We start from the raw sequence: 26,041 nt of genomic DNA, 5'->3' as shown, positions 1-26,041 counted from the left end.
ATTTTGATTCCGTGAGGGGTATGGGGAGTTCATGTGAGATTTTATTTTTTGACACAAGTTAGTGGAATATGAGACTTAGGCTACTTTCACACCTGCGTTCGATCGGATCCGTTCTGAACGGATCCGCTCATATTAATGCAGACGGTGGCTCCATTCAGAACGGATCCGTCTGCATTATAACTTTGAAAAATTTTCTAAGTGTGAAAGTAGTCTGAGCGGATCCGTTCAGACTTTACATTGAAAGTCAATGGGGGACGGATCCGCTTGAAGATTGAGCCATATGGTGTCATCTTCAAGCGGATCCGTCCCCATTGACTTACATTGTAAGTCGGAACGGATCCGCTCGCCTCCGCACAGCCAGGCGGACACCCGAACGCTGCTTGCAGCGTTCAGGTGTCCGCTCACTGAGCGGAGGCTGAGCGCTGGCAGGCGGATGCATTCTCAGTGGATCTGCCTCCACTGAGAATGCATTAGGGCCAGACGGCTGCGTTCAGGGCCGCTTGTGAGCCCCTTCAAACGGAGCTCACGAGCGGACACCTGAACGCAGGTGTGAAAGGAGCCTTAGTAAGAAAAAACAAAAACAAAAACAATAAAAATAACAATTTCCGCTAACTTGGGCCAAAAAAAATGTCTGAATGGAGCCTTACAGGGCGTGATCAATGACAGGGGGGTGATCAGGGAGTCTATATGGGGTGATCACCCCCCTGTCAGGCTCCATTCAGACGTCCGTATGTGTTTTGCGGATCCGATCCATGTATCCGTAAAAATCATACCGACGTCTGAATGGAGCCTTACAGGGGGGTGATCAATGACAGGGGGGTGATCAGGGAGTCTATATGGGGTGATCATGGGTTCATAAGAGGTTAATAAGTGACGGGGGGGGGGGGTGTAGTGGTGTTTTCTGGTACTTTACACAGCTACCCGTGTCCTCTGGTGGTCGATCCAAACAAAAGGGACCACCAGAGGACCAGGTAGCAGGTATATTAGACGCTGTTATCAAAACAGCGTCTAATATACCTGTTAGGGGTTAAAAAAATAAATAAAAGAATCACATCTCCAACCTGCCAGCGAACGATCGCCGCTGGCAGGCTGGAGATCCACTCGCTTACCTTCCGTTCCTGTGCGCGCGTTCACAGGAAATCACGGCTCTCGCGAGATGACGCATATATGCGTGACTCTGCGCAGAGCTGCCACCTCCGGACCGCAGATCTGCGTTAGGCGGTCCGGAGGTGGTTAAATACCCAGCATTCATTGTACTTACAAAGTTTATAAAATCACAGGCATACAGTAATGAAAGGAATTGTCCCACGAAAAATATTCTTCAGTTTTCAAACCAGCACCTGGATCTGAATACTTTTGTAATTGCATGCAAGTACAAATTGTGTATGGGCACAGTTATTCAATAAAATATCTGTATAGCGCCACCTGCTGTTTGTTCTTTTTCCTCTTTCCTGGTCCTGCTCAGTGAAATGGTCGCACATGCTCAGTTCCACCCCCTGCAACTGCCTCCTGATTTGTGATAGGGAGAGCACGGACACGCCCCCTGAGCTGCAGCAGAAAATACACTCCCCTTGAGCTGTCAGATTGACATAAATCTAGCAGAGCAATGAATGGGGAGATCTCTGGATCCATGTGAGGTACAGGGCTGGTTCTAGCTTTGATAGAAAAATGGTCATGTACTATATGATGTCTGATTTTCATTTTTGACAATCATGGGACAACCCCTTTAAAACTGGTTTTCCATCATGTGCCTGGTTTCACCACTGCTTCGTCAGGGGCACGGGATATAGAAGCAGAGTTGTTGTTTTTTGAGTCCACATCTAGCAAACCAGTTATTGGCCACATCAGGAAACTTTGTGGACTGGCTGGATCTAATTCTGTCGATTGAGAGCAGCGCAGTTTTTCTTTTTGACTTTGCACAGGACCCACTTCACCTGACACTTGCAGCGCTCATAGTAGGATAACAATTTGAAACTTTATTTTATTATTTTGAAGGGGTTGCCAAGGATCAGGAAACCAGTGCTGCTTTCTTCCAAAAATGGTACCCCACCTATCCATGGGTTGTGTGTCTCTTATTCCTGCTCAGCTCCATGAAGTGAATGGGGCTGAGATGCACTGCCACCCACAACCTGTAGACAGGAGTGGTCTTCTTTGTGGAAGAAAGCAGCCACATTTTTCTGATTCTGGACAACCCCCTTAATAAATGTATTGCATCTTTGCCTGCCTTTGCACCAGAAATGGAAATTTGCACCAGCTATGGAGCACATTTCTGATATAATTTAAGCCAGTTTCTGGCAAAAATTGCTAGAGGCCACGTCCTTCCTGCTAAGCCCTTCATTGTTTTTTTAGAAAATTGGCTAGCACGGCATAAAATTGCTACTTTTTTGATGCCGGCTTTCTGCCCGAAGGGAACGATAAATCTCTGACAGTTTAGGAGTCCCCTTAGGGCAGTGATTGACAAGCTGCTGTGTATGCACAATACTCTTTCAGGCCCTGAAGAGAGGGGTGAGGGGGAACGCTACCCTCATGGATACACCACCCAGTTCCTAAACTAGGTGCCCGGAGCATTCTTTCAGTGCTCAGGATCGAAGTTTACTTTGCCGTACAGTCCTGTAGCAATAATATGCTATGCTTAGTATAAATATGTATGGCGGTTGGTTCAGTGCACATGGTATGGCCATAAATTGCTGTGGTTTTACAATATGATTTTCACCTGCACGGCTGATACAGGTGAGGCAGACTGTATCCATGTGCTTCACCTGTACACGCCACATCGCAAAGCTGCAGAAGTCTACGTGTATGAACAACCTCTTGGAATCAAGAAGATCAATCATTTGATCACTTGAATCAGAAGATGACCCGCAGAGGGCCAAGTCAGATGTCCACCCTGACGCGATGACCTGGGTTGGAGCCATAAGAATGGCCCTACAAGCAGAAGCCACAAGAAAGAGGGTATGCAAATGTTAAAAAGGTCAAACATTGACTTGTAGGATAGCTGCCTTACATCTGGTGGCATCAGAGGCAGAGCGTGTTAAGAGCTCATTCGCATCCCTTCCGTCCCAGTGGAGCGTTGACTGGTCTACAAGACTCCTCGCGCTCTCCATAAGGAGATATCATATTGACACAGGCATATTTATAGAAGAACTCAAGGAAACTTTTGGACACAATTAAAAGTCAGCTTTACTTTAAAATTACATCAATTTACAAAAGAAGTCGGAAATGACATTTAAATATTTTAAGAATGATTATTTTTTTTTATTTTTTTTTACACATATCTAAAAGTGTATTTCCTAAATGTATAACACTTACTGAGGGTACCCCCAAACCATAGCCTCCTTCTTTGAGCAGGTCCCCTAGAGAGACTAGTTGACTGTGAAGATAGCTTCCCCTGCCAATGTGACCTTAAAGGGGTTGTCTGAAATTTTGATATTGATAGCCAATCCTCAGGATACATGAAAATATCAGATGGGTGGGGGTCCGACAGCTGTTTAAAGAGGCTAGTGATGTCACTTTCCTTGGTCAAATGGCCTAGGTGCAGTTCAGTCTCATTCAAGTGAATAGGGCGGAGCTGCAATACCAAACACAACCACTATCCAATGAACAGCGCTGTGCTTGGCAAGCTGCGAGAAGGCCATGACGTTCACTAGAGTGTGCAGCCTCCTCAAACAGCTGAACGGGGAGGGTGCCAGATGTTGGACCCCCACCAATCTGATATTGATGACCTATCCTGTGGATAGGTCATCCATATTAAAAATCTGGAAAACCCCTTTAAGATCCTAAATGAAACAAGGATGCCATCGTCGTCTGAATGCACACCAATAGTGGAGGTTCCAATAGCCACTAGCCTCCCCCACCCCACCACTGTTCCTAAAAGGAGCATCAAAATTGTCGTTCTAGAAATTCATTAAAAATATAAAATTGAATGTACATAATTTTTCTACATCGGAGTCTTACCACATGATAATTAAAGAGGACCAGTGCTCTCTTCTCACATATCTATTTTAGCAAATACTAAAATAAAGTTGCATTAAAACAATTCTGGTCCTTCTGATCCCAGATCTCTACTAGGTTATTCCTCCTGGAAGCGTATGGGTAAATTGACAACTGAGTGTTACCATTTAATTTGCCAGTGGGGTGTGCCTCTATAAAGTCTGACACGGCTAGCAGGGACTGGACAGTGTCAGCGTGCACAGGGACATGGCCCAATGACCAGCGGTATGGTAAGGGCCAGCTGTCAATTTATTCATAGATTTGCAAGAGGAATAACAGAGAACTGAATGACACATTGCAGCAGTCTAAGAAAAGATGCCATTTCATGGGAATTACACATATATACTAAAACATATGTCAGGAGAGCTGAGCCGTCCTCTTTACTAATGGATATCGTGGTTTAAAAAATTCTTGACGCCTTATGAAAAATTTCAGATACTGCGCAATTTTCTGATTCCAATCTGGTACACATTATTCTGATATATTGAAGGCACATTTGGGTGAATTTTGTGTTAAAGCTTGGGCTATCTAAAGCTAAAAGATTAAAGGGGGTTGTCCTAAATTCTGATACTGAGGACCTATCCTCAGGTTGGTTCATCAACACTGGATTGGCAGGGTCCTACTCAAGATTCAGCTCTTTGGAGAGACCGTTCTTAGGCCAGTGAGGTCATGTTCATTGGAGACACGGCCAAGTGAACAGGGCCGAGCTGCAATACCAAGCATAGCCGCTATCCAATGCATGGTGCTACACTTGGTAAGGTACAAAAAGGCCAATGGCGCTCACCGGAGTGCAGCAGCCTCCTCAAACAGTTGATCAGCGGGGAAGTTCATCAACATCAGAATCTTTGGAAACCCCCTTTAAAATCTTTAGTCCCGAATCCCAGGACAGCTACCGCTTTCTATGGACCCCACAGGCAGTACTGGAAGAACTACGTGAGAAATGCGGCTCCACACGCCGCTCAGTTTGTCAACGTCCATCTCATTGTGTGCGCTGACTTCTGAACTCGCAAACCGTGCCCAAAGAAGGTCCTTCACTTTCTCTTCCACGTCTGTCAATGAAAGATCCGTCTCTAGTGACTCTTCATTCAGGAGGACCGTGAGCACTAGGGCCACTTTTTTGAAGGCTGCATTTTCATGATCGCAGTATTTATAGAGGATGAGTAAGGAACCGGAGGGTAACATTTCCAAACGGTGCAAAACTGCTGCCCGACTATTAGACTGAAATCCTGAACTGAGCTGATCATCTATGTACATTTTGCCGGTGGCACTATCATACTTGGACAAAGATGGTCCATTAACCATCAATGAGCTGGCGCTGAGGGATTTGGCATAGGAATTTGCTAGACGTTTGCTCATACAACGTAAAGTCTGCTCTCCATCCTGGGCTGCGGTGAGCATTAGTATCAAAGGTGCGCTTGGATCAGACATGTTGAGGTGCATCTGCAGTAGCTTTTCACTTCTAAACCACAAACCTTCATACTGTCCTGGGAAATCCTTCCTGAGACTTGCAAATTCTTTAAAAAAATATTTGAGCACAGGCTCATGGTCGACAGGAGGTTTTGCTTTTATGGAGAGGAGAGTATGTACTAAAGCCACAGCCAGGGTCAAAACTATAACACCACCTAAACAGAGGGGAGAAGAGAATATATTTTATTGTGACCAGATGAACACGTACAGGATGAAGAATGGCAACGTCTCAGTGCGAGAAAAGCCCAAAATGGTGTACACCGGGGCTTTCCCAAAAAATATTAGACCCCCCATTTATTCACCATTAAACGTGCAAAGTTAAAAAAAAAAAAAAAGAAAATGTACCTGTCACAAGCGCTCCAGGTCTAGTGCCAAGCTACCTTCTCTTCTGCCTCCAGTCCCGCTGGACCAGAAGCGTGACGTGCCGTCTAAATACACGTCACAACGGCCAGCCAATCAATGGCAGCAGTCACATGCCATGCCTAAACACGTCATTGCCGAGACCAATGACTGACTGCAGTGGTGACATGCATGTAGATGGCACATCACACTTCTGGTCCAGTGAGAACAGGAAGCACAGGAGAAGGGAGCTCAGAGGGTCTTAACAGGCGAAACAATTCTTTTCACTTTTGCACCCTTCCCAGCCATCTCAACAGGGGTTCCCGGTCTCAGAGAACCCTTTTAGAGGAGTTGTCTCACCCCACACATACCCTAATGTGGTAGCAGTTGCAGCTATCAACTCCTTGCTGTGGGATCAGTTGTCAACACAAATAGGAGACTATGGCAGGAGAAGCCAGGGCCAGCCGGACATTTAAAGGGGTTGTCCCACCCAAAAAAAAAAAAAAAAAAAAAAAGATTCTACAGTTTTTAAACCAGCCCCTGGATCTAAATACTTTTGTAATTGGATGTAATTAAACATTTAGTATAGCCACTGAGTTATATAATAAAATGTATCTGTATAGCACCACCTGCTGTTTTTTTCCCCCCCTATTTCTTGGTCCTACTTACTGAGATGGCCGCACATGCTCAGTTTCATCCTTCACCTGCCTCCTGAGTTGTGATAGGGAGAGAGCTACAGAAGGACACACCCCCAAGAAAAGACACTCCCCTTTAGCTGTCAGCTTGATATAAATCTAGCAGAGCAATGAATGGGAAGATCTCTGGAACCATGTGAGGTACAGGGCTGGTTCCAGCTTATCATGGACTATATGATGCCCGATTTTCATTTTGTTTTACATTAAGCATGGGATAACCCCTTTCATGGAAGGTGTATTGTTCTATTGATCTAAATGGCCTCCTATGTCATACTGCTTGTTAGAGGTCCACTCTGTCCCTGTAAATTGTAAAGGCTTATTACTTTTTTCTTTGCACAATATTTTTGGGTGTAATAAATTATCAGAAATTGTGACCATTTTTCACCAACCATGGACTGGGAACTTAAAAGGGGCCGGGGGAAGGAATTCAATAAACTAAAAAAGGCCCCATGCTGGAGGCGGGTCCAAACTGATAGAAGACTAGGCAATAGAAGTAGGCGGCACCAGCAATACTGTAGTGCAGCACAAACTACTACCCCCACAGAACCAAATACCACAGTGCAGCGCAAAATACTGCTGCCTGCGGACAGCGATCCAGCTTAACTCAGGAGGGCAACTGCGGCCAGCAGTCAAGTCCATAAGTACCTGATGCTCCTAGCATTAACTACTACAGAGATCATTATGTATCCAGCTGGCAGCCATGACTCCAGCAGCCCCAGGGCATCAGCCCACCGAGAAATTTCTCTGTAGGGTCTATGGCCCCTGTTTTTCACAGTCAATCATCAAATGTTTTATAGTGTTATGTGACATTTCTTACCGATCAGCCAACGATATCTTGTAGGGAGTTTGCCTGTTTGAGACTCATCATTTGTGTCCAGAGGTCTTTGCCTCATTCCATCTGGGTTATCCTTTAAAAATGCTTGCTCAACAGTGGGGTATTTCTGTGACTCTGTGTCTATAATGCTTCCCAGTGACTCCGGCCCACCAGCAGACTTGTATTTAATGCTTGCTATGGAATCTTTACTTGTGACATGCACTTGAGACTTTCTTTCTTGTGAATGCAGCTCAGACTTGTCTGTGACATCCATCTGAAACTCTGGTTTGCCAGTTGGTGATCTACGGTGATCAATATGGGCAAACCGTCTTTGCCTCAACTCATCCGTGTTAAACTTTACAGGTTCTTGCTCTACAGTGGTGCATTTCTGTGACTCTTGTTTGCTTAGACACTTGCTTTCCTGCAACTCTGCACCAGCAGACATGACTGTAACGCTTGCACATAACTCTTGCGCACTAGACTTTTCTGTGGTGCCTATCTGGCACTCTGGCACACTTAAAGATTTGTCTTCAGCATTCATCTGTGGCTTTACCTCTCCAAAAGGCTTGTCCATTACAATGTTTTGTGACATTTCCTCACCAGAAAGCTCAGCTGTGTTGCTCACATGGGAATTTTCCATGCTAGAAGACAAGTCTGGAGTGCTTGCTTGAGACTGTAGATCACGAGAGTTGTCTGTGGTACTTGTTGGTAGCACATCCTCACCAGAGGTCTCATCTGTGTTGCTCACATGCGAATCTTCCTTGATAGAAGGCTTATCCATGTTGCACAAGTGTGACTTTTCCTTTACAGGAGACAAGTCTGGTGTGGTTGCTTGAGACTGTAGATCACGAGAGTTGTCTGTGGTACTTGTTGGTAGCACGTCCTCACCAGTGTTGCTCACATGCGAATCTTCCTTGATAGAAGGCTTATCCATGTTGCACAAGTGTGACTTTTCCTTTACAGGAGACAAGTCTGGTGTGGTTGCTTGAGACTGTAGATCACAAGAGTTGTCTGTGGTACTTGTTGGTAGCACATCCTCACCAGAGGTCTCATCTGTGTTGCTCACATGCGAATCTTCCTTGATAGAAGGCTTATCCATGTTGCACAAGTGTGACTTTTCCTTTACAGGAGACAAGTCTGGTGTGGTTGCTTGAGACTGTAGATCACGAGAGTTGTCTGTGGTACTTGTTGGTAGCACGTCCTCACCAGAGGTCTCATCTGTGTTGCTCACATGCGAATCTTCCTTGATAGAAGGCTTATCCATGTTGCACAAGTGTGACTTTTCCTTTACAGGAGACAAGTCTGGTGTGGTTGCTTGAGACTGTAGATCACGAGAGTTGTCTGTGGTACTTGTTGGTAGCACATCCTCACCAGAGGTCTCATCTGTGTTGCTCACATGCGAATCTTCCTTGATAGAAGGCTTATCCATGTTGCTCAAGTGTGACTTTTCCTTTACAGGAGACAAGTCTGGAGTGCTTGCTTGAGACTGTAGATCACCAGAGTTGTCTGTGGTATATATCTGTGACTCCTGCTCTCCAGATTTACCCATGATGCCCATCAGTTTTTCTGGCTCACCCAAAGATGTGACTGTGGCATTCACATGTGGCTCATCTTCTCCAAATGCCTCGACTGTGGTGTCCTCTTGTGAGTTTTCCTCTTCCAGACATTTGTTTGTAGTGCTAGCATGTGACCCTGGCTCGCCAGAAGACATGTCTTTGTTGTGCGCCAGTGTCTTCTCCTCTGTAGAAGACTTGTCTTCTGTGCTCGCCTGTGGCTCTGGCTCACCTAAAGAATTGTTTGAAGCATCCATTTGTGACATTTCTTTACCAAAAGACTTAGATATTTGACTGCAGTGGTTATGTCCTAGAACCTGATGTGATATGCTGCACAAGGATCCAGAAAACAGACGTGCTATTTTTTATGACGTATATCCTTTCAGCATGGTTCTCCGATTCATTATAGTTTCTTGTTCAATGGATTGTATTCTGGGGGAACGAGAGCAATTAAAAATAAAATAAAGAAAAATTATAATAAATCTGACGTGAGAAAACAGCAGTTATACAGTGGGGAAAAAGTATTTGATACGCTGACAATTTTGCAAGTTTTCCCACCTACAAAGAAGGGAGAGGTCTGTAATTTTTATCGCAGGTTCACTTCAACTGTAAGGGGGGGGGGGGGGGATTAAAAAAAATAAAAAAAAATCATGAAATCACATTGTATGATTTTTTAATAATTCATTTGCATTAAGTTGCAAGAACTAAGTATTTGATCACCTACACCAACCAGCAAGAATTCTGGCTCTCATAGACCGGTAACTTTTTCTTCAAGAAGCCCTCCTACTCTGCACGCATTACCTGTATTAAATGCACCTGTTTGGACAGGTGTCTTTTATACAGGTAACAAGTTCACTCACCTAATCACACGCCAACCTCTCCACCCTGGCCAAGACCAAAGAGCTGTCTAAGGACACCAGGGACAAAATTGTAGACCTGGACAAGGCTGGGCTGGACTACAGGACAATAGGCAAGCAGCTTGGTGAGAAGGCAACAACTGTTGGCACAATTATTAGAAAATGGAAGAAACATGAGATGACTGTCAATCTTCCTTGGTCAGGGGCCCCATGCAAGATCTCGCCTCGTGGGGTAAGGATGATTCACAGAAAGGTTAGGATTCAGCTCAGAACTAGAAAGGAGGACCTGGTCAATAACCTGAAGAGAGCTGGGACCACAGTCTCAAGGATTACCGTTAGTAACACACTATGCTGTCAACAAAGGAGTGGCTCCGTAAAAAGCATTTCAAGGTCCTGGAGTGGCCTAGCCAATCTCCAGACCTGACCCCAATCGAAAAATCTTTGGAGGGACCTAAAACTCAATGTAGCCCAACGACAGCCCCGAAACCTGAAAGATCTGGAGAAGATCTGTATGGAGGAGTGGGACAAAATCCCTACTGCAGTGTATGCAAACCTGGTCAAGAACTACAGGAAACGTCTGACCTCTGCAATTGCAAACAAAGGTTTCTGTGCCAAATATTAAGTTCTGTTTCTCTGATGTAACAAATACTTATTTCATGCAATTAAATGCAAATTAATTATTTACAAATTATATAATGTGATTTTCTGGATATTCTTTTTAGAGATTCTGTCTCACAGCTGAAGTGTTCCTACGATAAAAAAAACGACAAACCTCTCCATTCTTTGTAGGTGGGAAAACTTGCAAAATTGCCAGTGTTTCAAATATTTCTGTTCCCCACTGTATATGCCAGGCATGTCCAAAGTGCGGCCCTCCAGCTATTGCAAAACTACAACTCCCAGCATGCCTGGATAGCTTACAGCTATTAGAGCATGCTGGGAGTTGTAGTTTTGCAACAGCTGGAGGGCCGCACTTTGGACATGCCTGGTATATGCAGTCAAGAACATGGTCATGGTAACAGACTTTATAGTAATGTTGAAACTCTGAGCACTGAGGGTGCTTAGGACAATGGGTCATAGCTCATTAGGCTACTTTCACACTGCCGTTTCTGGGTCCGCTTGTGAGATCTGTTTCAGGGCTCTCACAAGCGACCCAAAACGAACCAGTTAAGCCCCACTGCATTCTGAATGGATAAGGATCCGTTCAGAATGTTTCAATTCGGCTGCGTTTGGCCTCAGCGATTTGGTGACCGCCTGTCTATGCAGAGCCAAACGGATCCGTCTAGACTTACAATGCAAGTCAATGGGGATGGATCCGTTTTTTAACAACACAATATGGTGCAATTGATAACTGATCCGTCCCTCATTGACTTTCAATGTAAGTCAAGACGGATCCGTTTTGACTTAGACTTAATTTTTTTTTATGAATAATGCAAAAGGATCCGTTATTAATGGATACAAACATTTGCATTATTGGTGCGCATCCGTCTGTGCAGATACAAGACGGATCCGCACAAAACGTGAGTGTGAAAATAGCCTTACTTGAAAAGGTTCTCTTGTTGTAGGAAGAGGGTTTGGTCAATCCTTACTCCTCCATGGGGCCACCAATTCTGCTGCGCTCACACTGGCCGCTGGCTCTTCCACCCAGTTCCCGCGTCTTCCAGTTCCATATATTTATATGCAGCAGAACAGGAAAACTCAGGAACAAATCCAGTCAGGACTTGAGCGGAAGAGCCAACAGCCAATGTGAGCGCAGCGGAGAGAGTGGAATCAGCGGCCCGGCGCAGAGATAAGTATTGACCAAACTCTACTTCTACAACAGGGCAGAACGCAGCCGGATTGTTTATAAAAAGGTAGGAGAACCCCTTTAACTCCTTAGTGACCACTAATACGCCTTTTTACGGACGTAAACAACTGGGGTTTTGGCGAAACAGCTGGCTTTAATCAATCATTACATGTTCCTAAACTGGTACATTAAAAACTATAACTTATCCAAGTACATTGATGAAAAAAAAAAAAAAAAAAAAAAAAAAAAGTTATAGCTCATGGAAACAGATTTAAAAAAAAACGTGCATGGCCACTAAGGGGTTAACTGTAAAATGGCAAGACTGCAAATAAACCTTTCTATATTACAAAATAAATATTCATGACATAATCCAGTTCAGCCTATAATCCCGCAATGTGGATCCAGAAGAAGGCAAAAGGGGGCTGTTCATCTTCTCGTGGTCTTTCAGCAGACTCCCCCTCGTAGCCGAACCTGCGTAGGGAAGACTACTTACCTGCTTCCAGAGATCAGGTCTCCCGCTGTCAACATCTGGTTTGACACTGCTGCAGCCAATGACTGGCTGCATCGGTGAACTGCCCTATTTAATCCAGCCACGAGCGGAGGGGGTCTGCCGAAAGACCCCAGAAGATGCACAAGCCTTTAGGGAGAAAAATTCCATCCAGCCGCCAGATCTGGCACTCAATAGGATTCCTTGATGAGCAGCCCATATCTATTCACTATCCATCTAGAAATTGTAGAATTTAAAAGGGTTTTCTGGGATTTAAATACTGATGGCCTATCCTCAGAATAGGTCAGATCAACTTCAAGGACCCCCGCCAATCAGCTGTACAAAGAGGCACTTAGGTCTCTTCCTTGGCCATGCAACGTCATGTTCATCGGTCACATGGTCTAGGTGCGGCTCAGTCCCATTCAAGTGAATAGGGCTACGCTGCAATGCCAAGCACAATCGCTATCAAATATACGGCGTTGTGCTTGGAGAGTCTGCGAAGAGGCTGCCGTGGCACTCACAAGAGCTCCGGTGAGCACCGCGGCCTCCTTAAACAGCCGATTGCCGGGGACGCTGAGAGTCAGACTCCACTGATCTCATATGATGACCTCAATGTAAATCCCGGAGAACCCCTTCACTGCAGAAATACATCCAGGCCGCTCTTGAACTCTTTTAGAAAGTTCACCATCACACAGAAAGTTCCACTGATTCAACGGTTAACAAAATGGTAATAAACTGTGATTTGACTGCACTGTGTGAATATACCATAAAGGGGTTATCCGATATCTAAAATATCCCCCACAATGCCCGGGCACCTTGTATGGATTATACTTACCTGCACCCGCGGTGCTCCAGAATCCTGCACGGCCACCGCTGAATCTCAAGGGGCCTCGTCCCCGTAGCTGCCTGACAGTGGCTTTACACTGTCTACAAAAGGTTGGTTAGAAGGAAACACAGATCTGAGCTGAATATATTTGATGCATACCTTTTCCCATCAGGAATCCCCCATCTACACAGACATTTAGGGTTAATCCACTGGGTTCTAGTGATGCAATGGAACGATTACGTCTACTGGTTGCACAGGTTTCCTTTGTGACTGCTGCGTCTTACACTGAAGCAGAAATGAAACTAAAGTAAGAAAAAGAAAAAAAAAAAAAAAAAAAAAAAAAGGAAGAAGTCGTGTCAGGAAGGCGCAGCCCGACCTTCAGCCCGATGAACAGAGAGTAACCCTGGGTTCACACCTGAGCGTTTTACAGCGCGTTCAAACGCGCTGTAAAACGCTTAAGACATGAAAACCAATGCTTCCCTATGGGAAGGGTTCACACCTGGGCGTTTTACAGCGCGTACGAACGCGCTTTAAAACGCCCGACGCTCAAACAAGTACTTGAGCTTCTTTGGGGCGTTTTGACGCGCGTTTGTGGCCATAGGACACTGCAGTCAATGACACAAACGCGCGTCAAACGCGCGTTTACTATTACAAAAAACGCGCATAAAAACGCGCGACAAAAACGCGCGTAAAACGCGCGTTTGAGGAACGCTCAGGTGTGAACCCAGGGTAAAGGGAAGGGCTGGGACGGGCGAAGCATCCCGGGAGGTCGGCAATAGGTTGTAAAACTATTAACGCTGACAGTGAGAAAACATGAATGCGCTATGTGTCTAAAAATCCCTCTCCCCAAAATAAAAAAATATTAGGCTAGTTTCGCACTAGCTCTAAACTATTCTGGCAGGCGGTTCCAGTAGAGAGAATTGCCGGTGAACCGCCAGACCCCACTGAGTATAATGGGACCAGGCGGAGAAAAGTAATATCTGGCTATACCAGACACAATGGACTCTGGCAGGATGTTCTTCCCTATACCGCAGGGATCGGCAACCTTCAGCAGTCCTGCTGATGTGAAACTACAACTCCCAGTATGCTCCTTTCACTTCCGTGGAGTTCAGAGAACAGCCAAGACAGTTTGCACGATGGGAGATGTAGTTTCACAAACAACACCTAGAGTGCCGGAGGTTGCTGACCCCTACTCTACTGGGACAGCCTGACGCTACAGCTTAGAGATAGTGTGAAAGTAGCCTACCCCAATAAAAACCAGTATCAGTGAAGGTTATGAGCAGGGACTCCCACCAATGATGGGAACAGAAGATCTCTCCCACCCCTCTGGCACTAATCTATGGTTCTGTTCACATCAGTGTCATGGCTGCTGTTTAAATGGGAATAAGGATGAGGGAATTCATTCTAACGAGTCGATTTGTCTCATTAACAGGAGTTCTTCACCTGCAAGGGGCTGTCTGCACAGGTGAAGAAGCGCCCACCTGTCTGTTGATTGACAAGGCTGGACATTTCGCCCGGCCGCGAGTCTCGCATCTGACAATCTCACATCTTGACTTGCATATGACAGCGGTCCGTACCCACCACCGCTCAACCACTCTCTTGGTGTTAGGCACTGGTGTCTCTTGACCCTCGTGGTTCATCAGTCACTTGGTCAGAGACTACTTCAAGAGGACCATAGGAGTCAAGCGTGTGGGCAACAAGGGGTGCACATTCACAACCAGTTGTCAAACTAATTTCAATTTATTCAATGACGAACGCGTTTTGGGGTACTGCAGACCCCCTTTTATCAAGTCTAAAAGAAAGTAAATCCAATACAGAAAAATATATACATAGAGGTATAAAAGAACATAGTGGTGATAATAAAAATATCATAAAAAGACGTTTTGTTGATTCATAAAAAAATATTGGTATTGTAGAAGTGATCAAAGAAATATAATATACACACACACACCATAGAAGACACTTTCATGCCTGAAGATCAAAGAGAAGGATAAACCTTTAGAAATGGAGAACATTAAAAAATATAAATCCTCATTCATCGCCACTTACAACCCCAATCATGAGGTCCTAAGAACCACCCTAACGAAACACTGGCATATACAAAAAAAATGATCCCTACCTTAAAGACACCATACCATCCAGACCACAGATCACCTTCAGGAGAGCAAAGACGCTAAGAATATACTAGCACCAAGCAAATCGAAAAAGGAAAAGAAGGGTGCTACATCTTCGACCAGTGTGAGGTGCTATCCAAATTCCATTGCCAGTTACACATGTAGCCAAAATCTCTAAGTGTTGTGCTAGCATTTCGAATCATGTGCAAAACTTCAGGAGTAACATAACGGGAGGAGAATTTCCCATAAAAAAGTCTTCTGAACTGCTCATCCTCATCAATTGTCTACTTGCTGGAATGCGAATGTGGACTGCAGTACGTGGGCCGAACCGTCCCTAAGAGAGCGATTGAACAAACACTGATGGAACATCCCGCGGGGGTACCTCAAGCATAGTGTCTCCGCATTTTCTCTCTACCCACAATAAGGATCCTTCTAAACTGACCATTATACCAATCAAACGCATTACCGAAACCTGCGTTGAACGAGAGCCTAAAAAAAAAAAAAATGTATGTTTCCGATACCTCTTGACCGGATGAAGAACATCCTAAGTAGGATCCTGATCCATCTGACAAATGCATTGAAATGCCGGATCCGTCTCTCCGGTGTCATCCGGGAAAAAACAGATCCGGCATTTATTTTTTTCAGTCTGGGCATGCGCAGACCACAAAAACGAATCAGTTTTTCTGGAACACTCGGGGCCGGATCTGGCATTAATGCATTTCAAATGGGAAAAAAAGGGTTTCGGAATTTTGGACGGAGATAAAACCGCAGCATGCTGTGGTATTACCTCCGTCATGAAAAGGCAAAAAGACTGAACTGAAGACATCCTGAACGGATTGCTCTATTCAGAATGCATGGGGATAAAACTGATCAGTTCTTTTCCAGTATTGAGCCCCTAGGATGGAACTCAATGCCAGAAAAGAATAACGCTAGTGTGAAAGTACCCTAAGGGGTTAAGGTCTTCCTGCCTGTTGTATAACTAACAGAATAATTATCGTTAACCGCGAGGGGAATTCCAACTCAGACAATCACTTTCACTTTCAGTTGCTCTCTTAAAGGAGCCATTGTCTTATAATCCGTGCACTCCTATACAATACAGGGAGGCCGTTCTGTAGTCTGCTCTACAGAAGGGTCTAAAGTCATATGCCCAGCTGTGCGGTGGGGAGAAGGTGGGGATATGGAGGGTGTGGCTGCACGAGTACAGATACGTGATGTAAGATAACAATGTTTTCTTGTGCCCTGTGCCGCCATGACCCAGAATTAAGCCACAGTTATAATTAGCAAGTAGTACAACAGTAACGACCATAGCAGTGATGGCCAGTCACCCTGATAACAGCGATAGCAAACCCCCTAAACAGCAATGATAGCAGCCGACCCCCTGTGAAAGCTGCAGACCCCTGTGAAAGCTGCAGATGCCAGTGACAGTCCCAGACCGCAAGTGACACCTGCAGATCAACAGATTCCCAGTAACATCTGGGCCCCCAGAACACAAAATGCAGCCGCAGACCCCACTGACACCTGCAGATCAATAATGACAGTTGCACAACCCACAGAGACATCCCAGACCCTAAGTGACATCTGCAGATCAACAGTGACAGTCACAGAACCTGTAACATGCCAGATACCCAGTAACTACTGCAGCCGCAGACCCCACTGACACCTACAAACCCCCAGTGATGGCTGCAGATCAATAATGATAGCTGTAGATCCCACAGAGACATCCGCAGAGCCCCAGTGACGGCCGCAGAGCCCCAAAGATACTCACAGAACCCAAGTTGCAGCCACAGACCGCACTGACACCAGCAAATCCCCAATGATGGCTGCAGATGCCAGTCACAGCCCCAGACCCTAAGTGACACCTGCAGATCAACAGTGACAGCCACAGATTCCCAGTAACTTCTAGAATCAAAGAACATGTTACAGCTGCAGAACCCATTGGCACCCGCAGAAAACACGTGACAGGCGCAGACCTCCAGTGACCGCTGCTGATGTCCAGTGACCAGAGGCGGACTGGCCATAGACCCTACAGGGAAATTTCCCGGTTAGCCAAAGCCCAGGGGCCACTGAGTCTTCCTCATAGCCACCAGCTGGATACATAACGATCCGATGCTCTTAGTACTTGACTGGCATCTGCAGGCGCCCTCCTGAACTCAGCTATATCGCCGTCCTCAGGACTGAGATACAGCGCGGACAGATATATCTTGTGCTGCACTGTGATATTTGGTTCTGCGGGGGACGGTATTTTGTGCTGCACTGTGGTATTTGGTTCTGCGGGGGCAATATTTTGTGCTGCAGTGTGGTATTTGGTTCTGCGGGGGCAATATTTTGTGCTGCACTGTGGTATTTGGTTCTGCGGGGGCAATATTTTGTGCTGCACTGTGGTATTTGGTTCTGCGGGGGTGGCATTTTATGTTGCACTGTGATATTTGGTTCTGCGGGGGCGGTATTTTGTGCTGCACTGTGGTATTTGGTTCTGCGGGGGCAATATTTTGTGCTGCACTGTGGTATTTGGTTCTGCGGGGGCAATATTTTGTGCTGCACTGTGGTATTTGGTTCTGCGGGGGCAATATTTGGTGCTGCACTGTGGTATTTGGTTCTGCGGCGGTGGCATTTTGTGCTGCACTGTGATATTTGATTCTGCGGGGGCGGTATTTTGCCATATACTTATGTTGTCCCGCCTTTTGACAATTTGGTCCCGCCTACAAGGGGCCTCTTAGTTTTTTTTGCAGGGCCACTAAGTTCCCAGTCCGCCAGTGACAGCCGCGGGCGCCCAGTGACCATGGCACAAGTGGGCAGCAGCCGTGCGGTCCCCGATTTTGGCAGATCAATAGATCCGCATTGGTAGATTCACATACCTCCCAACTTTTGGGATGGTCAGAGAGGGACGCGTACGGTTTATTATCTGAAAGGTCCACTTTTCCTGCATAATTACAGTGGGATGCAAAAGTTTGGGCAACCTTGTTACTAGTCATGATTTTCCTGTATAAATCGTTGGTTGTTACGATAAAAAATGTCAGTTAAATCTATCCTATAGGAGACACACACAGTGATATCTGAGAAGTGAAATGACGTTTATTGGATTTACAGAAAATCGGTAGTTAGTCTTACCGGTAACGTTCTTTCCAGGAGTCCAACATGACAGCACATGGGAGGATGTCCAATCCAATCACTGTTGGGACAGGAAGTGAAACAGATTAAAAGCCCCCCCCTTCCCTCCAATCTCCAGTGTCTTCTAAATTACTACACCGGATGGATGCAACACAATTTTATTACTAATATGATAAGCAATGTTAACATCACACTGAATCACATATTAGGGAGGGAATAAGTAGTGCTGTCATGTTGGACTCCTGGAAAGAACGTTACCGGTAAGACTAACTACCGATTTCCAGGACGTCCCCCATGACAGCACATGGGAGAGTTACCAACTTAGCCATCAGGGAGGGACCACAGCCTGTAGAACCTTACGCCCAAAGGAAAGCTGACGATTGGACGGTAGGTTCAACCTGTAATGTCTACAAAAGGTGTTATAACTCGTCCAGGTGGCAGCCTGACAAATCTGATCTATAGAGGCGTTCGCCTTCTCCGCCCAGGAAGCTGCGACTGCCCTAGTAGAATGTGCCCTGATAGAGATAGGACAGGGACTATCCTGAAGACGATATGCTTCCATAATTGTTGACTTGATCCACTGTGTCAGAGTCCTTCTAGTCACCTTCTTCCCTCTTCCTGCTTTACCAAATTGTACAAAGAGGTTTGAGTCCTTCCTATCAGGCTCTGTTCGGCGAAGGTATTCAAGGACTGCCCGACGGACGTCCAGGCAGTGGAATTTCTCCTCTTCCGGATCTCTCTTTATCCAACGATGCTCTGCTAGTGGGTAGTCCAGGAAGGATGATAAGGCTGATATCTGCACCTTGATCGTGCTAGGGCGTAGCCCTAGGTCAAAGCCCTTCTGTAGGAAGTCAAGAATCTGCGCGATGGAAGGAGTTGATCTGGACGGATGTGTATCAGCCAACCAGGAATTAAATCTGTTCCAGATCTTCCTATATATAGCATTTGTCACTGGTTTCCTACTTTTTTGTAGAGTGGAGATTACAGCATGTGACAAGCCCTGCCTGCTCAGCATTCTCCTTTCAGGATCCAGGCTTTCAGATTCCACTTTTCCAGATCCGGGTGGAGAAGGGACCCCTGAGTGAGAAGGTCCGGCTTCAGAGGGAGTGATATTGGTTCTTCTACCTTTAGCCTGTCTAACAGGGGATACCAGCTCCTCTTCGGCCAGGCTGGGCCTATGAAAATGAACTTCCCCGAGCTCTCGCTGATCTTTCTCAAGGTGGCCGGGATAAGCGGGATTGGCGGGAAGGCATAAGCTAAATCCATGTCCCATGGTTTTGACATGGCATCTATCCCCAGAGGATCCCCGCTGGGATCTAGGGAAAAGAACTGAGACGCCTGGGCGTTTTCTTTGGAGGCTAGGAGATCCACCTGGGGGTACCCCCATTTCCTGCAGATCTGGTGAAAGACTTGCCTGTTCAGCATCCATTCTCCCGGATGGAATCTTCTTCTGCTCAGGTAGTCTGCTGTAGCATTGTCCTTCCCTCTGATATGGAGGGCTGAGATAGATAGGATATTTTCCTGTGCCCAAAGGAAGATTTTTTCTGCGACCTCCTGAAGGCCTGGGTTCTGAGTTCCCCCTTGATGCCTTATATAGCAGACTGTAGTTATATTGTCTGACAGAACTTGAACGTGGTTCCCTTTTAAGAGAAGTTCTGCTGCTTGGAGAGACCTTAGTACCGCCGTTAATTCCCTTACGTTTGAGGAACGCTGACTCTCTGCCAGGGACCATGAACCCTGAAAGAGATGGTCTTCTATATGTGAACCCCAGCCGGTCATGCTGGCATCGGTCACCACCGTCAAACAAGGTCTTCTCAACCAGTGAACCCCTCTCTGTAGGTTGCCGGGAGTTATCCACCAGTTCAAGGACTCTTTTATGGACACTGGGATCCTGATCTTCCTGTCTAGAGAGCTCTGGTCTTTGTCCCACTTGGTGAGGACTAGACCCTGAAGTGGCCTTGAGTGGATCTGGGCCCACTGGACCATCTGTATACAGGATGTCATCAGGCCTAGTATCCGCATAGCCTCTCTGATGGAGCAGAGGTTTTTTCTTTGGAAGGAGGATATTTCTTCTATGAAAGCGTCGCGCTTTGAATCTGGAAGGAAGGACATCTGTCTCTGGGAGTCCAGAAGGGTGCCTAGAAAGATCTTCCTTTCGCTCATGCAAAGATCTGATTTCTCTAGGTTGATAATCCAGCCTAAATCTTGTAGAACCCGTAACGTTGTCTGCAGATGGTTCCGCAGAAGGACCTCTGAGGATGCTGTCAGGAGGAAGTCGTCCAAGTACGGGACTATTGTTATTCCCTGTTGTCTCAGGAACGCCATTATCTCTACTATTAGTTTCGTAAAGATGCGTGGAGCACTTGAAATCCCGAATGGAAGACATTGGAACTGGAAGTGATGCACTAAGCCGTCTAACGTCACCGCGAACCTGAGGAACTGATGATGGCTTGGATGAATGGGGACATGATAGTAGGCATCTTTGAGATCGATGGTGCACATCAATGCCCCTGCTGGAATCAGTGGAACCGTTGAACGTATTGACTCCATCTTGAACCTGAAATATTGGATCCATCTGTTCAGGAACTTCAGGTTTATGATAGTTCTTAGTGAACCGTCTGGTTTTTTTACCCAGAACAGTTTGGAGTAGTGACCTCTGCCCTGTTGGGGTCTTGGAACAGGAACTATTGCTTCCATTGCGCAAAGTTTCTCCAAGTCCTGAACCATCTGGTTCTTTAGAGACGGAGACTGGGGAGTGGTAACACAGAATCTCTGAGGGGGGAGGACGACAGAACTCTATTTTGTACCCCTCTCGTACCGTCTGAAGTACCCAGGGGTTCTGAGTTACTAAAGGCCATTGATGACTGAAGAACCGAAGTCTCCCCCCCACTGGTCTGGCGTCATTTATTCTGGTAAGAGGAAGTGTTGGGTTTGAGAAGGAACCCCCTCCCCTTCCCCCCTTTGGGGTAGCTCCACCTGCCCGATTTGCCTTTCCCTCTACCCGAAAAATTCTGTGACTGTCCCTGGCCTGAATCCCTCCGAAAGGACTGAGTCTTCTTAGACCTCTCTTCCGGAAAGCCCTTTTTCCTGTCCGCGGCACTCTCAAGGATTGTATCTAGGACTGGGCCAAACACGTGCGAACCTGAGAAAGGGATCGAACAAAGTTTATTCTTAGACGCTACATCCCCTGACCAACTTCTTAGCCAAAGGGCCCTTCTAGCCGAATTCGCCAGTGTGCTGTTTCTAGCTGAGATCCTGATGGATTCGGCCGAAGAGTCCGCCAGGTAGGCCGTAGCCATCTTAAGAAGGGGAATGGATTCTAGAATGTCCTCCCTTGGGGTTTTTAGTCTAAGGTGGTTCTCTAGCTGATTCAGCCATAACCCCATAGACCTGGCTACCGAGGTGGCAGTAATGTTGGCATTAATAAGAGCAGATGAACACTCCCAGGCCTTCTTAAGTAGTCCCTCCGCCTTCCTATCCATAGGGTCCTTTAAGTTTGAGGAATCTTCGAAGGGGATGGTGGTCTTCTTTGTGACCTTCGCCACCTGAATGTCTATCCTGGGAATCTCATCCCATAGTTTAGTATCCTCAGGATTAAAAATCAGCCGATTTTTAAATTCCCTAGGCATGACTAGCTTCTTTTCGGCCTCCTTCCATTCCTCCAGAATTATCTCCTTCAGATGGGAGTTTACTGGGAATAGGCGAGTCTTTTTTGCCCCTAACCCCCCAAACATCTCGTCCTGAACGGATATGGGAGGGCTAGCTTCCTCAACTTGCATGGTATCTCTAACCGCATGGAGGAGGGCGTCTAGGTCTTCAGTAGAAAATAAAAATCTTTTAGGGTGGTCTGAAGAGCCGGAAGCAGAGATGGTGTCGTCCTCAATCTCTCCGTCCGAGACTTCCTGATTATCAAAATCAGAGTCCTCCTGAGTCCTCCTTTTTTTGGGGGGAGGGGAGTCAGGTTGAGAAGGAGGTGGCGGAGGGTTTAGAGAAGAAACCGTAGCCTGTACTTCTTCACGAACGATATTCCTAAGTTCTGTGAGAAAGGACGGCTGCTCCTCCTTCATTAACCTGGCAATGCAATCAGCACATAGCTGCTTCTTGTAAGATATGTGCATCTTTTCCCCGCAAGTCGCACACTTTTTCGGTTTCCTTCTGGGGTCTTGGGAAGCCGACTGCCCAGAACTCTTTTTATCCTAGGAAGAAATCCGAGAAACCGTGCTAAATGACTGGGGAGAGTACACCAGGGTATAAGGATAAGGGCACTTACATGGGCTGCAGCAGAGGGGTCAGGCACAATCTCGGATTTAGCTGACGCTTGGGGCTCCATGGTGGCTAAGCAAAACACACCGCCGCTCACAACTTCCCCACTGGGGCTTACCTCCACCTCTGCTGCCGCGCTGCTCCGTTCTTATAAGGGGAACTCAACCCCCCCGGAGGGGAGGGAGTCAACCCCTGAGCGCGAGGCCGGGCTTCCAGGCCTCCAGCGCTTGTGCTGGGCGCCGCCATCTTGTTTCCGGCTGACCCGGAAGTGACGTCATGATGATGCGACGACGCCGTTCGGAGCGCGCCGCTGAGCCCAGAGCTCCCGGAGGAGAAGCGGCATCAGCGTCCCGCCTGCCGCCGTCCCAGGCAGGTCGGGACCAGCTAGAGAACCCCCGGAGGGGGAGCTAGCGGGGCCGTACGGGACGCCGCCCGACCTAGCCTGAGAGGGGAGTACCGGACCCCCGACCCGACCCCCTGGTGCCTAGGTAAGCACCCGATTCTTAGAACTATAACCTGCTTCACTCCTATCCCAGTAGGGACAGGAAGACACTGGAGATTGGAGGGAAGGGGGGGGCTTTTAATCTGTTTCACTTCCTGTCCCAACAGTGATTGGATTGGACATCCTCCCATGTGCTGTCATGGGGGACGTCCTGGAAAGTGTGCTATAATTGTTTAAACAACATTAGACAGGTGCATAAATTTGGGCACTGTTGTTGCCATTTTATTGATTCCAAAACTTTTAGAACTAATTATTGGAACTCAAATTGGCTTGGTAAACTCAGTGACCCCTGACCTACATACACAGGTGAATCCAATTATAAGAAAGAGCATTTAAGGGGGTCAATTGTAAGTTTCCCTCCTCTTTTACTTTTCTCTGAAGAGTAGCAACATGGGGGGTCTCAAAACAACTCTCATATGGCCTGAAGACAAAGATTGTTCACCATCATGGTTTAGGGGAAGGATACAGAAATCTGTCTCAGAGATTTCCGATGTCTGTTTCCACAGTTAGGAACATATCGAGGAAATGGAAGACCACAGGCTCAATTCAAGTTAAGGCTCGAAGTGGCAGACCAAGAAAAATCTCGGATAGAACAGTCAGAGTCAACCCACAGACAAGCACCAAGGACCTACAACATCATCTTGCTGCAGATGGAGTCACTGTGCATCGTTCAACCATTCGGCGCACTTTACACAAGGAGATGCTGTATGCGAGAGGGATGCAGAGGAAGCCTTTTCTCCGCCCACAGCACAAAAAGTGCTGCTTGAGGTGGGCTAAAGCACATTTGGACAAGCCAGCTTTATTTTGGAATAAGGTGCTGTGGACTGATGAAACTAAAATGGAGTTATTTGGCCATAACAAGGGGCGTTATGCGTGGAGGAAAAAGAACACAGCATTCCAAGAAAAACACCTGCTACCTACAGTAAAATATGGTGGTGGTTCCATCATGCTGTGGGGCTGTGTGGCCAGTGCAGGGACTGGGAATCTTGTCAACGTTGAGGGACGCATGGATTCCACTCAGTATCAGCAGATTGTGGAGACCAATGTCCAGGAATCAGTGACAAAGCTGAAGCTGCGCCGGGGCTGGATCTTTCAACAAGACAACGACCCTAAACACTGCTCAAAATCCACTAAGGCATTTATGCAGAGGAACAAGTACAACGTTCTGGAATGGCCATCTCAGACCCCAGACCTGAATATAATTGAAAATCTGTGGCGTGACTAAGGCCTCATGCACACGACCGTTGTGTGCATCCGTGTCCGTTGTCCGTTTTTTTTCGCGGACCCATTGACTTTCAATGGGTCCGTGGAAAAATCGGAAAATGCACCGTTTTGCAGCCGAGACCGTGATCCGTGTATCCTGTCCGTCAAAAAAATATGACCTGTCCTATTTTTTTGACGGACAACGGTTCACAGACCCATTAAGTCAATGGGTCCGTGAAAGAACACGGATGACACAAGATTGGCATCCGTGTCCGTAGGTTACTTTCATACAGACGGATCCGAAGATCCGTCTGCATAAATGCTTTTTCAGAGCTGAGTTTTCACTTCGTAAAAAAAAAAAATCTGATCCGACAGTATATACTAACATAGAGGCGTTCCCATAGTGATGGGGACGCTTCAAGTTAAAATATACCATCGGATTGGAGAAAACTCCGATCCGATGGTATAAAAGGGACTCCTGACTTTACATTAAAAGTCAATGGGGGACGGATCCGTTTTCAATTGCACCATATTGTGTCAACGTCAAACGGATCCGTCCCCATTGACTTGCATTGTAATTCAGGACGGATCCGTTTGGCTCCGCACGGCCTGGCGGACACCAAAACGACTTTTTTTTTCATGTCCGTGGATCCTCCAAAAATCCAGGAAGACCCACGGATGAAAAAACGGTCACGGATCACGGACCCCGTTTTTGCGGACCGTGAAAAAATACTGTCGTGTGCATGAGGCCTTAAAGAGAGCTGTCCATGCTCGGAAGCCATCAAACCTGAATGAACTAAAGATGTTTTGTAAAGAGGAATGGTCCAAAATACCTTCAACCGGAATCCAGACTCTCATTGGAACCTACAGGAAGCGTTTAGAGGCTGTCATTTCTGCAAAAGGAGGATCTACTAAATATTGATTTCATTTCTTTTTTGTGGTGCCCAAATTTATGCACCTGCCTAATTTTGCTTATACAATTATAGCACACTTTCTGTAAATCCAATAAACTCCATTCCACTTCTCAGATATCACTGTGTGTGTCTTCCTATATGATATATGTAACTGACATTTTTTATCGTAACAACCAACGATTTATACAGGAAAATCATGATGATTAACAAGGTTGCCCAAACTTTCGCATCCCACTGTATATACTTCAATAGCTAACAGCAGCACAAAAATTATCTAAATAGAAAGATTTATAAGATCAAAATGACATCAAATAAGGAAACAATATGCAAGGCGGGCTGTAATATACAGATAGAGACCGGGAAACACATTCTGGATCAATACTGGAAATGTAATAATGCAAAACTACCTCAGATCAAAAGAGAGGGACCGAGGGTCCAGAAGAGGGGCACTTGGGAGGTCAGGAGTCACCACAATCCCCAGTGTCAGGGGTTCCTGGCTGCAGATGGGCCCCGGCCCCCACATTATGTCACAGGCTGCTCAGGCAGGAAATTATAGGTCGTGTTCACACATTTATCACACGCAACACTGGATCCAAAACTGGAGAGCAGGAATCATTCATCTTCCTATTTGAATTCGGTCCCGGTTGTGCAAATAACAAGTCACTGGAGAAAAATAATCTGCACTGCCGCAAAGCTGCCATGTGTGAACCCTGCCCAAGTGCCCCCTTCTGTACCAATCTATGCAGGTGGACTGACCCGCTGTCACGCACACCCCCCTCCCCCCGTGTAAGTGGAACTTACCGACCTGTCACAGTAACCTTCCCCGCTCTGCCATCTCCGCTTAGTTTCGAAATGCAATCTGTCAGAACTTGCTGGTAAACCGGAAGTGCCCACCGCCCGTGCACGGTGGCTTCATTCCCGGTGCATCACGAATATCTCTCCCTCGGAAACAAGAGCTTTATAGAATAGTTGCTTCACCAGGAAGTAAGACTTTCAAAAAAAAAAAAAAAAAACACACACCCATCCTCCTCTCGTGTGCTGTGGACTACTCCGTTGGTTGGACATGTCTTCTCGGAAAAGAGGCGCGAATACCGGTGAGAGGGCGACCAGTAATGTACCCACCGCC

At 46.5% G+C, this 26,041-nt stretch overlaps 1 protein-coding gene across 3 annotated transcripts; it reads right to left on the bottom strand.

Moving 5' to 3' along the window:
- Window positions 1-3,162: 3,162 nt before the first annotated feature.
- Window positions 3,163-25,788, bottom strand: LOC122943136 (torsin-1A-interacting protein 2-like). Of its 3 annotated transcripts, none has more exons than XM_044300612.1 (5): window positions 25,717-25,788; window positions 12,971-13,096; window positions 8,326-9,290; window positions 7,309-8,172; window positions 3,163-5,612 (listed from the first exon to the last, which is right to left on the bottom strand). In XM_044300612.1, exons 3-5 carry the CDS (start codon window positions 9,122-9,124, stop codon window positions 4,858-4,860), a joined length of 2,418 nt encoding a protein of 805 aa, XP_044156547.1. In that variant the 5' UTR covers window positions 9,125-9,290; window positions 12,971-13,096; window positions 25,717-25,788; the 3' UTR covers window positions 3,163-4,857. The 3 variants fall into 3 exon arrangements, with proteins under 3 accessions (XP_044156547.1, XP_044156549.1, XP_044156548.1); XM_044300614.1 differs by having other exon boundaries at window positions 7,309-8,107; window positions 8,591-9,290; XM_044300613.1 differs by having other exon boundaries at window positions 7,309-8,193; window positions 8,677-9,290.
- Window positions 25,789-26,041: the final 253 nt, after the last annotated feature.

This window comes from Bufo gargarizans, chromosome 7 (genome assembly GCF_014858855.1).
Source record: "Bufo gargarizans isolate SCDJY-AF-19 chromosome 7, ASM1485885v1, whole genome shotgun sequence".
In the NCBI taxonomy this organism is placed as follows: domain Eukaryota; kingdom Metazoa; phylum Chordata; class Amphibia; order Anura; family Bufonidae; genus Bufo; species Bufo gargarizans.
This window is presented reverse-complemented; position numbering and strand designations above follow the sequence as displayed.

Bases quoted from the DNA above. Each gene is read 5' to 3' on its own strand.
- LOC122943136 (XM_044300612.1), bottom strand. From the start codon at position 9,124: ATGTCACAAATGGATGCTTCAAACAATTCTTTAGGTGAGCCAGAGCCA. The intron at 8,173-8,325 runs GTACCACAGACA...TGCTACCAACAA, and splicing joins TGAGGATGTGCTACCAACAA to GTACCACAGACAACTCTCGT. The intron at 5,613-7,308 runs GTAAGAAATGTC...CCCTCTGTTTAG, and splicing joins AAGATATCGTTGGCTGATCG to GTGGTGTTATAGTTTTGACC.